This window comes from Pholis gunnellus, assembly GCF_910591455.1.
Source record: "Pholis gunnellus genome assembly, chromosome: 15".
In the NCBI taxonomy this organism is placed as follows: domain Eukaryota; kingdom Metazoa; phylum Chordata; class Actinopteri; order Perciformes; family Pholidae; genus Pholis; species Pholis gunnellus.
In genome coordinates, this window is record NC_136542.1 from 14339280 (window position 1) to 14356540 (window position 17261).

At 42.4% G+C, this 17261-nt stretch overlaps 1 protein-coding gene across 1 annotated transcript; it reads right to left on the reverse strand.

Annotated features, from left to right (window-relative positions):
* Window positions 1–2855: 2855 nt before the first annotated feature.
* LOC306707103 (sodium-dependent lysophosphatidylcholine symporter 1-B-like) lies at window positions 2856–14808 on the reverse strand. Its single transcript, XM_079174414.1, has 14 exons — window positions 14677–14808; window positions 12810–12938; window positions 12051–12175; window positions 9185–9308; window positions 9011–9089; window positions 8777–8922; window positions 8583–8673; window positions 7743–7858; window positions 7352–7435; window positions 5725–5808; window positions 5514–5626; window positions 5278–5421; window positions 4856–5032; window positions 2856–4566 (listed from the first exon to the last, which is right to left on the reverse strand). Exons 1-14 carry the CDS (start codon window positions 14758–14760, stop codon window positions 4524–4526), a joined length of 1539 nt encoding a protein of 512 aa, XP_079030540.1. The 5' UTR covers window positions 14761–14808; the 3' UTR covers window positions 2856–4523.
* Between the last annotated feature and the right edge of the window lie 2453 nt (window positions 14809–17261).

Genomic DNA, 17261 nt, shown 5'->3' on the forward strand with positions numbered 1-17261 from the left:
ACCCACTATCCTCTTCAAACTTCTCCTCATCCTCTTCTTCATCTGCGTAGTCTTGCTCTTCGTCGTCTTCTAAATCCGCACTGTCCCAAAGGTTCTCATGACTTTTCAGCTCATCGGAATGATTTATTGTGGCCTCGTCTTCTCTGCCGACTGGTGGAAAGCCATCTTCTGCTGTGTACGGCTGATCAGAGACCAACAATGACCCACTGCTGGCAGAGCCTTGAACAAAGTTAAGAGATGTAACCACAAGTGTCATTTAGTCCCATTATAGACAGAATGCAGCCATCTCTACATTCAATATCTCCAAAACAATCTAGATTGTTAAATAGCACTACGGGTAAGAGGAAAAATATGTATTTTTGATTTTGGGGTGGTCTCTTCAAAGCAAACACAACAATCCGATATATCTGAGTAGGAATGTTGCATGAATATTTCCTTGAAATGTAATCTAAAAAAAAGACTGCCACATACCTTCCATCAAGGCCCGCCGGGCTTTAGAAGTCACACATTGGGACTCACAGCATTCACAAACTGAGTCGTCACCAGTGAGGGCCTTCCATCTATCATGGCAAATGCACAAATATGCTCAAGCCAATTGGAAACAAAAAAAGTCCCCTATAATCCAGGAATGGAAATTTAATTGATATAGTGTCAACACTCACCCGTTTCCTCTGTAGGTGCATGATTTGTGTGTAGGACCCGGGTCCTCAGCTATGGCAAACAATTTGCAGTGAATATTGACCTAAAAATGGAAACTGGGTTAAGCATCAACTAAAACGTTGTGACGGTGGAGAATTATAAACCATACTCACCTCAGTTTCAGGGTCAAACGTAAACTGGAAAGCCTTGAGGGAGAATCTCAGGGTTTTGTCGGTCCGAGAGATAAACTGAGAGCCCCCTGGGTCGCTCTTACTGTCCAACATACAGCTGTGGGTGACAACAACACAACACTAAATGCAAATCAGGACACTAAGGGAAAAAACAAAAAAGATTTTGAATGCATTACTCTCCAAAATACTCACCCAAAATTGTCAATGATGGCGTATTTGAGGGATGATGTAGAGCCACGGAATGGTGTAGCATAGCAGGTGTTGATGTAGAGTTTCCCACCAGTTGAGAGATGAGCAGAGACCTGTAAATTAATAGTTTCTCCAATCTGGTACACCTGGGACTTGACTGGTCTGCTCCATAAATCTGAGGGTTCATTAAAATATATTACATCAAATGAGGCCACCTTATAGCCATTTAGCAACACTTTACCACACAAAAACACATTTGCACTGAAAAGACAAGCTGCTCTGTATCACTGCAAACCACATTTCTTTAAACATACCATCCATTAACGTCATCTGGAAGTCATCTGGATTTCCTTTCAGCCTTTTACGCACAACAGCAGTTTCCCATGTGGGCTGCACAGCCAGTTGGTACACATGATGGTTCCTGGACAGGTTTTGGAGATTGTAAATAGCGAGCTTTCACTCACACACACACACATACATATGATGTTGCAAACGGATGAGAGACAAGTCTAACCTTTGATAACGGCATTCAATGTCGACATTGATCCGGTGCGCTCTGCTTGGGACACGTTTTGGCGAAGGCTCATAATGGAGGACGAATTTGTAGATCAGATAACCGCAGGGCGACTGTCAAAGAGGGGTCAGACATCGTGATTTCATGGTTATGCAGAGAGAGTCGGAGAACAAATTACTCAAATCTTACCTCGCGCACTGCATCGCACGATGTCAGAGGATACGTGAAGAGCAGGTCACCGTATGGCCAGAGAACCCCGTTGCTTTTGCAGTTGCTGCCTAAATTTAGCTCCTCTGCTTCGGCACCCAGACCGTAGAAAGATGGTTTGACCCGCACGACAAAGTCAGACGTGGAACAGGTTACAGAAACGTCTGGGAGGTAAGCAAAGTCCGACTGGATCTTTGCCTCGGGCTCTCCTGGACGCATGGGTCGAGGTGTCGGAGGAGCGTAAGGCCTTCGGGAACTGAGTTGAGACAATGGAGAAGTGCTTGCAGGTAGTGACCTCCGAGAGGATCTTCTGTCGTCTGTTCCTGATTGTTTGATTGGTTTGGATTTTGGCGTACCGAGTTCGAAAACCCCTTTCCTTCTGGTAAATGGAGATTCATAAGTGTCCAGTGCACAGCTGGGGAGGCAAAGTGATAAAACACTCCACAAAATATAGAGATGCCACTTTGCTTTCATCGCAACAGACTGCTGTCCTTCTATCTTTCCCATTCAAGCTGCGCGTAAAACCACCGCTCAGCCACGGCTGGAGTTAATTAGAGTAGAGGATAAATTGGCAGCCTTCGTTGGGTTGATTTCAGTCTTTAAAAAGGAACCAGGGACGGGTTTCTTTGCCTGCACATTTCTTTGTTCAGTCCTTTTCTTGATTCAAGTCACAATATCTGTATATAAGCACTGTAACGAGTGAGGTTTTTGGAATCTGACTTAAAGAGAAGTAAGTGAAGTGATTCAGACCTAACGTGTAGGTGCAGTGAGAACACTGCTGTATGTATGGTTTTAATGGTTTAATTAATTTATTGTATTTACTGTAGACTAGTGAAAATGATGTGTTTAGATACTAATAAACAGAAATCATCAGCTTGATCAAAGGGGCCAAATATTAGGCCCACAGGCCGCTGTGCCTTCCATTGAGTTGCTTTATACCAACTTACATGAATTTAATTCTACTTCATCTGACAAAAAACAACAACAACGCATCAAGGTGTAAGCCTAAACAAGTATACTATTCTAGTCTTGGATATTGCAAAGACATTAACAGGTTTTTCTTTGTTTTGGCAAACTTTATTCACAGACTTAAAATTACAAATGTACAGCGCATTAATGTGTTTCTTTTCTGATCAAACTTGGAAAAAAGTATTTACATATTATACATATAGCAGCATATAAACACCCAGGGGAGATGTATTGTGCTTTTCTATGATGCCATTTAATGTGACAAATGTCCTCCATTAACCTTATATTAGAAAGAAACTGGGTTTGGGCAGCTGATTTTAAGAGTCACAACACCGACAGAGGCAGATTGTTTATCACATTATAGCAATTTGTGCTATTTTCTTGTCTCAATGTTTTCCACAGGACTTGAAAATCACTCACATATCCAACAACCATTCACTGTCAATACATTATACACATGTGCTTTTACGAGCAAAATTATAATCCCTTAAAATAATCTGTTTAAATAAATAGTTAAATAAAGCAATTCCTTCCCTTTGGGAAATGAAAAGATGCTTGATGAAACGACTTCATACTGGAGTTGACTTTGCAGTGAAAGCACATTTAGAAATGTCATATAAACATGACAGAGATTGGCTGAAATGCTAAAGCACAAAAAAAGGTGGGATGGCAAAACCCTTCTCAGTAGGTAAAAGGAAAATAATCGGAGTAACAATTTCAACAGAACTTTTCAAGATGTGCGTAAGGCAGTGATTCAGACATACAGTACATGATACCACAAGGTGCCTTTTCCCCTTCAGAAGATTCAAGTACACTTAATGTTTTTGCCTTTCTGAAATAATCTACAAGAAACTGCAACAACTAATGAAAGGTAGAAATTGTACGACAGCTCCATACAACTCCAATTAGGGGAATAGTGCTGGTATGCCCTTTATGAATAAGGGCTGATACTGTATATTTGCTTCAGAGCACTGTCTGAACACAAGTGACCTAAGACATAGTAAACACCAAAGTATCACACTCTAGTTGAGTGCCGGTCTGATCTTGTAAACCAACACATAAATATTTAATAAAGAACACCGCAAATCACAAGCTGTGTCCCAAATACAACCTAGTATTTCACTATGAAGTGCATTCACACTGGAGTGTAAAAATGACCACAATGCACAAAAGAAATGGTGACGCTGCTCACAACTAGTCGAGGTAAATAACATTGTAGCTACAGGAACATCTCAGTAAACAATAAAGTCACAAATCTTTGGAAAAACAGTTTTGAGTTCTCTTTGTTGAGTAAAACTCCACCAAGATAAACTACAGCTCCCATGAGCTTATAGGAGCTGTATATGTTGAGCGCTATCAAAACATGTTTGATCTTCCTTTTAAATGATAAGTGCTGTGTTTCACCTCAACTGTTAAGGAAAACCTCGAAAAGGAAAAAGTATATTTGGAAGTGAAAGCAACAAGAAAAGTCACTAACCCCAGACTTTGGTTCTACACTGCCTTACAAAATAATACACTGTAATGATTTGTAAATTGTGTATGTTTTTCAGTTTTAGCAGGTGACTTTAATTGGGACACAGCTGGAGATAAAGGCCACAGAAAATACTTTGTCCCCACACATAAGATGCCACTGGCCGGCCACTAGAGGGCGACGTAGACCTGTGCGATCCACTGGTGGGAGCTGGTTAATGCTGATTATGTTTGGGCAGCAGTGGTCTGTGGTCTCCGTTAGTCCAGATGGTTGGCGGTCGTGTCCCTTGACAGCCTGTGCAAACCTCTTAAAGTGGCTGTGGTGGTTGGCTCGTCCTCTGTGGCTACACGCTGCTCTCAAGTGCTGAAGTTTCAGACTCGGAGTCCCTGTTAAAGGACGGGAGAACAGTCAGGAGTCACACACAAAGGACTTGGCTTGTCCAAACAGGGTGAAAAACGCATGCCAACACCGGAGCAAAACAGCTTTTTTAAAAAGGTTTCATTTGGATTTAGCTCAAGAATAAAGAGCGGAATTGAATGTAGCATCTCTCTGGTTTGTTTACTGTGGTACGGCACAACAACAGGTGTCTAGCCTGGTGTGGTTAAACCGAATTAAGCATAAACATCTGTGTAGTTGTTTGTCAAATGCTTGTATGCGCATTTCCATTTCACTTACAGCCTTTCCTGCAGTAGTTTTCGGTTGCCCTGCCTCCTTTCTTCATCAATAGGGTATGTCTTCAATATCAACAGCCCCACAGCTATAAGAACGACAGGCACGGGAGAGACCAGCACCTTCAGGGTTAAACTGACCGCCTCTGGTTGTGAGCAGCTCCCAGTCACATAGCCGGCAAATCTGCGAAAAAAAAATGCAGATAGAGGGAGAAACGTTGAGCTGATGGGAGTACAGTTTGGCAAGACTGTTGAAGGATTATGTGATTGTTGAGCACATGATCACTGGTCTGATGAGCTGCAACGTTGAGCTAATCTCTGTAAGCATTAGAGGCATAAACGTCCATGTTAAGGATGACAGAGAGGATAGAAATGTACATGAGAATAATTTATGACAACATGGCTACAGATGTATATCAGCCAACTCACTTTAGACTGAGTGTAGAGACACCCAGGGAAACTCCAGAGGCAAACTTGATGAAGAAGACGTAGAAAGAGTAGAAGAGGGCTTCGTAACCATGGATGTCTGGGTTTTTAACCTTGAAGTCATCCACTACATCGGGAAGCATTGACCTGCAAGCACAAACGCAACATTTAGAAGGAAACTCGAGGCACAATCAACAAATATGTTGATTCATGGGTTCTGTGCATGAACTCGGGCTCACCAAGGCAGGAGGAAAGCTGCCGCCACGCTCACACCTGCCGCCACTGCGACCAAGTATGAAATGATCAGGTTGCTCTTGATGCAGACGATTAGGATCATGAAAGGTACTGCCCACTGCGGGAAGAGAGAGAAGGATGTGGGCAATTCCATAACAACACATCCTGTTTGATTTATTGACTTTGTCGCACCAAAACAAGCATATTTCTGCTCACCGAGATGCCGAAGTAAACCGCTTTCTTCTTCCCAAACCGGGTCAGAAACCACTGCCACCACGGGATTGTTAGTGTCCCGGAAAGCTGGAAAAAAAGAATCATCAGTATTGTTGCTTCATTAAATCTCATTATGCATGCTCGCAAAAGGACAAGGGATGCACACAGTTGATTTAGGAGCATTCATCATTCACGTGAACAAATGAATAATAAAAACGTCAGATGAAATGTAGCCAGATTAGCTTTGTTCATATATTGTTTAAGATAGAGGCATTCAATTCTTAAAGCAATATTGATTTTTTTTTTTTTAACCAATCTAAATTTAACAGAGAGAAATATTTATCTGCACTCTCACATTGTTGCAGATAATATAACATTTTGTATGCCGGAGGAAAACTCAAGTGAAGGATTGCCACTTGCATTGTTATCAGTGAGGTATGATCAGAGCCTCAGTTACCCGTGAGGACACTGAGGTGATGTCCTCCGTATTCTGGGTGGTGTTGAGGCTTTATTATGTTACTATAAATGTAACTTTTAATTCTGATAAACCTGTCTGCCCAGATAATGATCTGGGACTAAAATAAACTTTTAGTTTGAAATTGTCTGAAGTATGTAATATGTTGTGTTGTATATGGTCTCATATAACCATGTTTGTTTCTGTAGTTGGGGGAAAATAGATGATGTATTTCAGCAACTTTGTTTTAGGGGGATTTCTTTGTGCATGCATTTTCCTTTGAACCATTTACATGCAAATATAAGACCTTTATTGACCTCTTTGGACAAAAAGAAACATTCTCATCCAAAAATCAAAGCTGCATGATGGACTTGCATCACTATACGATCTCAGCATATCTATAAACAGGGCTGCAGATCAATGGAAGTTACCTAAATGATAACTTTGTTACAATAAACAAAGGAATTGGAAAGAATGAAGGGACCACTGCAGGAGGAGGTCAAGGGACATGGGCACAATATGCTTTGTGTAGTCTTGACTTAACCCTGCAGGGGGCAGACAACCTCTGACCTCCAGCTCAAACGTGGTCAACCAGTGTTAAATGACCACACAAGAACTTCCTACTGACAACTCGGAAAGTAACAACTACATCATCTGTGGGAAAATGCACTGGAAGATATTTCCTTTTTCCCCCTTAAATTCCATCCTTCCAAATATGATACATGGAGCCCAAGAATGTTTCCACTTCTAATCAGAGAGAAAGGCACCAGAGCAGAAAGCAGCGAGAAGAGGATGGAAAGGAGGGCGCAACCAATGGTGGCAGTTCCCATGGTGGCAGTGAGGGATCGTTAGGGCAACAAAAGCTCCACTGTGTGACCGTCTCTCCCCCGATCTCCTGCTAAGGCCAAGTGAGTGTGTGACTGGGAGACAGGTTCCCAGGAGGCCAAACAACACCTCTTCTCACCCTGAAAATCTGCCCTTTCAGCCCCTGGTACCATTCGCCTCCTCGCGTGAGGAAAGACCTCAGAGTACGGGCTGGAAAGCCCACCAACACTGGGCGCTTACTCTGTGCCACAAGGATAGCCAAACAAGCTGCAGATGTCCTCCAAATCTCATACTGATTAGAGCTTTTACATGGAGGTCAACAGCCCTTCGGTGGAAAATAGAAGAACTCACCATGATGACCAGGAGAATGTTCTGGAAGTCTTTCCTATGGCCGAGAGAATAGGTGATGAAAAGGGCAAAGTTTCCCTCCAGCAACTGTACAAACAAAAAGAAATGAATAAGATTCATCTTTATGCAAACCACAGATAAAATAGTTCTTCTAACTTTGGACAGTTAGCAGCTTCCCCTTGTTTCCAGTCTTTAAGCTAAGCTAAGCTAAGTACTTCCTGGCTGTAGCTTCATTTAATAGACACATATGAGAGCGGTATCTTATCTTCTCCTCTAACGCTCGACAAAAAAAAGTTATTTCCCAAAATGTTGAATTATTCCTTTAACTATTACTTAATCAATAACTTCTGTATCCAGCATGAGAGATCGTGAGTTAATGAAAACACAGTATTACCATGAAGGCCAGAGAGGTGAAGAGGAAGCCGATGACTAGTTTTATGTACGGTCCGTAGCTCAACACCAGCCACAGGCCCTGACGGAAGGTAAGCAGGGATTTCTTCTGCCCGTTCTCTATAATCCAATAAAGAGGAGAAGAGAACAAAGATAAGACAGCTGAAAATATTTTGTGTAGAGACTTTAATGTTCAATGCAGAGTCATTATTATGCGTGACATTTTTTTGAACAGTCGGTGATAAATGTTTCCTAAGGACAACTGATGCAAACTTCAAATTCAGAAGGTGGACAAAGTCATGGTTTGCAAGACACTAGTAAGACTCAAATCTTGGCTATGAAGTCCTCAATCAAGTCCCAGTCCTACATTTTGCGTTTCGACTCCTAAACAAGTCATTAGGGCTGTCCTCGAACAAAGACATCTAATATTACTCATACGATTTTGTCAAATAATCAATAAGTTGATGTATTTAACAGATCTGTAGAACCGAGTTTCTACACAAGGAATCACACAAAAGCACCACTTTTAATCTTGTGTTCACCAGAGATGTGCTCATAGGTGACGGAAAAGAAAACGTGCTTGATGATGAGGTAGCGGTTGTCAGTCTGCTTGTGTGCACTGTTGACGCAACATGATCAGCTGCTGTCAGATTGATTCAGACTATATCCGTGGTCAGGAAAAGTAAGAGTTAAATCCAAGTGAAGTCACGACTCATTGACGTTCAAGGCCTCAGGTCTGACTCCAGTCCAAGTTATGTGTCTAAAGCTCTGCTTTTAATTTGAAATATTCCACCTTGGCATTGGACAAGTGATAACTTCTCACTTGTCGTTCATGGATTCATACCTTTTTGCTCCTTCACGCCCAAAAACAAGACTGCTGCACAGAGGACATAGATGATGCAGATGACCCCTGAAGCAATCAAATACGCTTGTTTCTGGAGGACAAAAAAAACTGAATTAGCTTCGACTAGCAGTCATGTAAACGCTGTATGTAAAGATCAATGAACGGACACAATGCAAAAGATTTAAGAGACTCACCGTCTCATCCAGTGAAACTCTGGACGTGTTGGTTGAGTTTCTGCCGTTCAGGTCGTCGGGCTCAGTGGGACAATTTGTGGCTCCGCCTACTATCTGTCCCTGGATCGCTGTGCCCAGAACTGTGCCCAGCACCTCCACCATCATACCTGCGAGCAACACAGAAATGGAGCGTCAGCGCCTGAAAGACGGCACGCGTGTAAAAAGCATTTTGATCACGCAGGCGAGCTGACGTACGATAAGCGGTGGCAGAGTCCCTCTCTTTCTGGTCATTGCTGATGAACATGGTGAGGGCTGAATATGGCACGTGAAAGCACTGCAAACGTACACAAACACACAGTTAGGTTGGTGCACACACTGGGACCAAAGGGGGACAAAGTGGTGGGGGGCGTGTCAGCGTGACATACTAACCGTCTGCATTGACTGGAAGAGGCAGTAAAAGATCAGGTACCAGACCACCTTCCCTTGCTCAAAAGGAGGCACGTACCAGATCAGGAAGTAAGTCAGCACCGCAAACGGAGTAGAGCAAAGGATCCTGGGAAGAAAAGCGGTGGAGGATCTTTGTTAGGAGACAATCTGCAGTGTTTTCAAAAAAACAGGAATATCTTTCTAATTTGAGCCACTACGGTGGGGATCACCATGCATGCTGTACTGTTTGGCTCGAGATAAAAATTGTACCCAGCCTGCTGTTTCCTGCTGCTAAAGAGTGTGTTGGATGAATTCTGTCAACTGTTACTGTAGCTTTACTCCCCCCCCCCCCCCCTCCCCCCTTTCATTTTTCCTCACTTGCAGTCACTTCTTTTATTCTCTCTCGTGGCCGCTTTGAGAATAATCCCCCTAATCCTGCCTTGTTAGAACTCTTGTGTGGAGAAAGGACTCAGTCTGGGCTGCAGAAGGGGACGAGGGTGTGCTGGACGAACTGGTCCACCTCGCTCTCACCCCACTCAGTGTCAACAGTCTTCTCCTCAGCTTTGAGTGTCCGCCAGCTAACCTCAGTCAGAGAAGCTGGTGCCACTTCAGACACTTGTTTTCAAAACAGACACCAGTCCAGCTAATACTCCCCATGAACATGAGGGTATCATACGGTTTATTATTATTCTTTTACACAAGCCCCTAGGTTAGGCAGTGAAGCCATACATTACCATTCTTTATTTGGGTTTTTCTTATTGGCATGCTACAGAATAACTCATTTATTTAATTAGTTGATTAACAGAAAATAATTGCTATGTGATAGTAAACCTAATACCTTTGGGTTTTGGATTGTTGGTCAAATTAAACAAGCAATATGAAGATGATTCCTTCATATTGCTTCTTTTTTTTTTTAGACCAAAACAATTAACTGAAAAGGTAGCTGGAACATAACCATAACAAAAATCCTCGAGGGATGCTAGAGGGATTGTGCTGACTTTCTCTGAGGGCCATATCACTGAACACAGAGTTGTTTCTTTATTGAACGGGACACCTCTGCACTCGCACGTGGTCATATGAACCACCCGCCCCCCTTCTTTCCTGACACACATGGGAAATAAGAAAGACAGCACCACCTGATTCCCTCTAATGTCTGAGTGAATTGGGCTAATGAGAGCTAATTTATCTGGAAATGGAGGCCGGGTTGCCACTGTTTCGCACACTGGCGTGGCTGATTGATCACACACACACACACCACAGATGTGTGTGTCACATTTGGAGGTCAGTAGAGCACAGGAAATGGCCTTGAGGTACATAAGGCAGAATCAATTTACATAGTGCACAAAATGCGCAAAATGTATGTGTTTAATATGCGCACAAAACTAAATGTCCCATTCTAGTGCAATGTCACAATATCTGAATATAAGGCATTTTCAGCACAGAAGAGGAAGCGAGGACAACAAAACATCCGTTTTGTTTTCTTGTTTATTGTAAATCTGTGTATGTACATCGAGAGCGAAGTGGAAACCGGAGTCAACCGGAGTTCTGATTCTGAAAAGTCATGCGTGTGTTCTTATCTAACAGCTGGTTGTTTCACTTCAATTTGAAAAGCTACACAGACCGCGGAGGATCATGTACATGATGTCTTTTTAAACAATGACCTCCATTATTTCAACCAAGCATGCCTCTTCCTTGCCACAAAGTAACCTCTCTCCGCCTCTGCAAAAAACCCTCCCAAACAGTGAAATCTAACACACACACACGCAAAGATGGACACACCCCTATTGGTTTGAAGCTGATGGTGTGTTGTGGGTTGGACCAATCGCAGCAGAAGCCCCTTCCCCCTTCAAACCAGATCATGCAACCACACACAGCCGGCATCTCTGACTCAAATACCCATGATGCTCGAGATACCAACGTGACATCATGTGAGAGAAATGCCAATAAAATATTTAGATTGGCTCCTGTACGAATCATATCATGGCCTGAAGTGTTGGTTTTAGAGGCAGGCACTCTCGCAACGCTGTCACATGCCTTCTCTTCTCACACACACACATGTAAAAGAAGCTGCACCCCATTTCACTCTATCAGCAGAATATCAAGGTCATGTTCCTTTACAAACCGCCTCCCTCAAGCAGAGCATTTCAATCCTACAATTTTAAAACCTGCACTTCCTTGCTTCATTTTGAGCCTTTCAGAGCTTTAAGGTAAAAATGAATGAAAGTATATATCGAGCCCGTTCAGGGTTATAGGGAGCTGAAGCCAATCCCAGCATGCTTTTGGAAAGAGGCAGGGATACGCTTGACAGGACGAACAGTAATCAAACACATTCATACATGCATGGGATTGACAATATGCTGTAGACTGTGAGACAAGATTTTGCTGTACTAATAGTATTTTACTATTCCATCGATCTACTGGTGGAGGAAACGCATCAAGAAACACAAGCAATGCGCCAACAAAGGCAGTGAAGAAGAACACTTCTCGCAAGTAAACACGGACGTAATAAAGGAGATGTATTGATCTGTGGCACACTTTTTAAATATTACGTTTAAATCTTCTCTTTCTCTGGCAAGGTATGCAGTCAAAAGGCTCAAGTCACGAGTCACTGGTGTTAAAGTCCGAGTCAAGTGGAAAGTCTTTCTGATTTGTCTCTAGTCGGACTCATGTGACTCAAGTCCTCACTGCTTTATTCTCAAAGTCTTTCCACTTATTCCTCCTCAGTAGCCACCAGGACCCTGTTGCCATGGATACAGCTCATGAGCTGTTTTTTGTCAGTACATTTGTCTCACAATTTGTACCTAAATCCTCTTTGCTTTGTGGACCCGTCCTAAAGTACATGTGCTGCTGTTACGATTCCAACACCTACCAGGGCATCATGCGGCCGATGCAGGTCCATCTACTCCGGCTCACCAGGAAACCCACTGTGGGGTCCGTGACAGCGTCCCAGGCCCGGCCCACAAAGAGGATGATAGAGGCATGGAAGGGATCCAGCTAAAAGGGAGAAAGTGGGAAAAGAGTGAGACACGAAACCAAAGCAAAGAGGATGCTAAACACTACCTCATATGGCACGGCTAGCGAGCGGTTCAAAAGAACCACGACACCAATGAGGTTATGGAGACATTTGGAGGCTTTGTAACTGCTGCAGTGAAAATACACAACTGTGATATAAGTAGCATTCAAAGCCACTTTAATGGTCTCATGTCTTGTGCTGAAAGGCCTGTATTTAAGATCCTACTGTGTACAGTCTAATTTGCTAATTGAGGAACAAAGCAAAGCAGTAGGAGTCCACGTTAAAGCGCTTGACCGGCTAATGCAGGATGAAGACTGTTAAAGTGATACGAGGCTGAGAAGAGCGAACACAAGCGTCGGCCTCGAAGTTAATCTGTACGGGGAAAATGCAAAGTCAAGGAAATGAGTCTACAACTTTGGTGATGCAGAATTAATAAGTGGATGAACTATACAGAATAGGAGGACATTTAATTTACCACTTAAAGTATTCCTACAATGTTTTCCAGTTGCACAAAACATTCCTTTTCTAAATAAGTCAAAAAGGTATATATGCAAGGGAAATTGTGTTTTCTATCTCGGACAAGGGTGAGTTCCCTCTTTGTGTGTCTCTTGTCACCTGAGCCACATCCAGCAGGTAGATCTGGAGGAAGAAGCCCAAAGCGCTGCCTGTGATCTGGTAGGGAGCCCCGCCGACGGCATAGCACAGTTTATTCCACACAGTCAGACGGTTTCTCTGGTCCTTTGGCTGGAAGACAATGAGAGGGGAGGACAGAGGAGATATGTAAGGCAGTTAGTTTGGCTTCATAACCGTTTATGCATCTGTCAACACTGAAATGCTCATACTCCCAGAGGAGCTATACATTCAGAGAAAGTGATGTGGGCAGTGGCGCGCTACGTGATCATTATCTTCAGATTTCCTCGAGAGTTTATTTAATCCCTCTTATCTACTTCAACAACCATCATCCATCCCCGTCAGAAACGTTTGGCATAATTGATGCAGCGGTAAACAACCTGTTGCCACGAGGGAATGAGATTGGCCAACTTCCCTCGACCCCACCGCTCAGAATGCCAGATCAGAGGCCAATCCCTGATGCAGTCCGTGCGTACACACTGCAGTCAGACAGTGGCGTGAAACTATGGGGTTACTGTAGTTCACACACTCAAAGAGAGAATCGAGCGCTGCCATTGGCTCTTATCAATAGGATGTTGGAGGTGTGACATTTCATGCTGAGTAGCCAACAGTCAGCAGACAAGCTTAGAGTCTCAGCACGTCCACAGCCACAGCCAATGCGCTGTAAGGGCGGGATGATGTCAGCAAAGGGGGTCTCTACACCACCATTCACATCTGCAACAGACACAAAAGCGGCACCACCTCATGTTGGGAGCAAATTGCTGCCTTCTCAGAAATCAATGTTCTCTTCCCCCAAACCCTTCAGCGTAACAAGGCCCCGCTGGCATAATTAACTGGTGGAAATAGAACTAAAGATACAAGAAGGGATACAGTCTGTGACATTTGATGGCCGGCGAGGAAAATCCCTCCCAAACAAAGAGATTCTGGATTCAAGGAAATAACTGGAGACAACTTCAAGATGATACATGAAATCATTTCTATTTGAATAAGGACAGCCAATGACAAGTATTTTTTATTATAAATGTATTTCAATTAAATCAATCAGACTGTCTACAAGATGTCTTAACACAGTGAGAATGCCAACTCATTATCTGTCAGCCCTAGAGAGGTATTAAAGGTATATTTTAATTAAATTTGACTAGTTTTGCAGAGCTTAGATTGTAGGCTCCATGCTCTTGTAGATGTGAAATGCCCTGCTATCTGATTTTGCTGTTAAAAGAGATCACAGATCACAGCACAGACAAGATGTGGAAGTTGTTTAGGGCTGTAGATAGATTGAATGCTATGCTGTCACCTTTATATATGACGTACTAACACTTGGGAATGATCTTGAGACCCATCAGACACGGTTTGAGTCCTGAAAGGCTTCCAGACTGGTATAATACGCACACAATTCTCTGTAGAAGAAAACGCTTTTTTACCATTATTATTGAATACACAATATTTTAGACTCTCAAACATAATGAATCAGCTCTGGAGCAGCCTATACACCGCACCACGTTTCATGCAGCACATCTGCCATCACCAGGGCTGCTATTTTTAACAAGACTGTACGGTTTAAATCAAACGTTCAAGACGGCAAGTTCATTTAAGATGTGGTCCCTTTAAAGCCGGTAACATTATACCGGCCACACGAGCAGCTGCCCGCGGGGCTGATGGACAAACCGGGTGGAATTCAAATACCGAGGACAAGTCACTCAAGGTGCGTCTCACACTCCGAAAGGAAGTAACGGCCACAATTCTTCACACGTTGATTTCAATGTAGGCGCCTTTTTTACGCTCCTGAATGAACGGGTGAAACACATTTTAATAACGCCGGAAATCAAATATAGAATCCTTTGCTTGCTCTTACCTTTACTGTCTTGATCTCGGTATTTATAGGTTTGATTGGCAGTAAACTCGCCGCGTACTGCTCGGCGCCCTCTCCTCGTGCCATCGTGCTATTAATTAAGACGATAACTCAGTCAATATGTCCTTTTTAGATGTCGTAATATTCATCAGTGTCGGAAGAAAAAATAAACGCTTCATAGCTTCATAGTGTCGCGCCCATTGCTCTGACAGTCTCTGGGTGAAGGCGCTCGTGCTCTGTGTCCTTTTTCGGCTCATTCATTCTACTACGCCTACGTCATTTAATGCAATGACGTGTCATCGCGTGTTCTGTGTCGAATGCTGCTAAAGGGAATACATCTTGGTGAGAAGAAAATGCAGTACAAACATTAAAAATCTCTAAAAGTTCAATTTGTCATATGAAACTCTTGCCACATATTTGATCAAATAATTCTCAAGGGCAATTTGTTGTATCTGTGCTCCATCTTTAACTGGGCTGATTCAACACATTTTAATTGTGGTGGTTGTTATTCTTTTACAGGTGCAATAAGGTGCTCACATGGCAGGTACAGCTGATAACATTCCTAACCAACAGAGCCATTGCAGAAGCATAGCACCAACCTTCCTTCAGGTAAACACAATAGTTGGCAGTGTTTGTAGTGTTACAATTTGTGTAATTGTGAGGCAATAGAAATGCTTCTAATCTCAGCAACTTTAAACTGGATCATTGAAAAAAATGTCCTTACAATTAGATATTAAACGCAGTATAGCAAACAGCAAAGCAGAGCAATGTTTAACTTTTTTCTTTTCTATAGTCTTTGTTTTCAAAGCAAAATAAATAAGAACATATTGTGCAATGCAAACAACTGTAAGTTTAACTTGTGACTGCACAAATGTGAGAAAATGGTCAAACTGCCAGAACAAGATTCACAGTGATGACATCATGACCCCCCCCCCCCCCCTTGTAATGCTATGTGAGGACACTCATTGACATAATGCATTTCTTAGACCCATACCATAACCGTAACCATAAATGCCTTACCCTAACGCTAACTCCAACCTCAAACCAAGCCTGAGATCTATAACCCAAATTGATCCTCACAAAGATTGTAATGGACAGATCATGTCAAAAGAGATAGAGAGGCGGAAAGCTCTCCATCCACAGGATGTGATATGCATTTCAAGATAACGGCCACCACTAAACAAAATGATGTGTACTTCAACCTCAATGCGTTTTAAAAAACATTATGAGAGGTGTTAAGCTGCTTTTGGCGATTGCACAGCGAACATGATTTATCATCGAAATAACTTCTAACCTGTGGAGGGTGTTACTGCTGTTATTGCCTTCGCTGCTAATGTTAACAGTTGTCACTATTTAAGCCAGAGTGGGTGCCAGTCACTCTTAAGACCCTTTCACACACAACACATGCACAGTATCACAAAGTATAATCACCTAAAGTTGAATCATCTCTCATTATGCATAACCCACGGGAATGACAATTGTTAAACGGGCCATAAAATGGAAAAATGGAAAGAAAGGAAGTCGTCAGTACAAATATAGTTGGATATACTGGACAGACTAAGTGGAAGGAGATATTTTGAATCTTGGCAGTAGGTGTAAACTGGAGACTTCTCTAAAAACAAAGGCCACCAGACTGCTTTCACTTTTACTTCTGTGATGTAAAAGAGTTTGCAGGAAGCATTACAACATTTTATATAATGACGGTTTTCAGTTAAGCGTTTCAGTTAAGTGTTTTTCCTTTTTAATTCTAGACTAAAAGTAGTGGATGTAAGTATAAGCACCTTTATTTTCCTTGTCAGCCAAATGTGTCCCCTGGCTTTTTAGTGTAGCATGTTATTTCCTATTGCCTCCTTTCCAAATAGTATTCTAACTTCTCTAATGTAAATATACATTCAACACACACCATTCTGTCTATTTGCACACACTCGTCAAATAGAAAAGAGAAGGAAAAGCAACTGAAATAAAATGTGCTCTCCTTCTCTATAATATGTGTTGTCTCTTATTGACCTCTGTCCTTCAACAGCACCACAAATCAAAAGCAAAGATACGATGCCACCTCTTGGCTGAAAAACAGCTATAAAAACTTTGTCCTCTGTTGACCATCTCAGTCACTGTGAGACATGAGCGATGCCAGACAGACATCATTCTATGAAGACAATATTACTCTTTCTAAACCAGTGTGTGGCTGTTTTGGAAGTCACTGGTTTATTGAACACTCTCTGGGTTTCCCCTTGTTGTTTATTGACCCAGCTCCAGTGAAACGAAGCCTACATGGTTGGTTTGACGGAGGTGAGGGGAAATTACTCAGTCTTATGACACACCGTAACTGAAAACATCTTAATCCAGCAGATTTGTTTCCAGCAAGAGGGGAAGTATAGCCGACCTTTACACGTTATGTAAATGAGTAACTATGAGTATAGGGTCAATACTTTTACTTATCCTTTAACCAAATCTTTAATTTTGATCAAAGTGCAATTGCCTATCCTGTAAAATTACTGCACAGATTCTGTAGTTTACAAATAAGTCACAACCATCTGACTGTACTTCATTTATTTTCCAGTTGAACTCTAGTTTGAAGCCTTGTTACA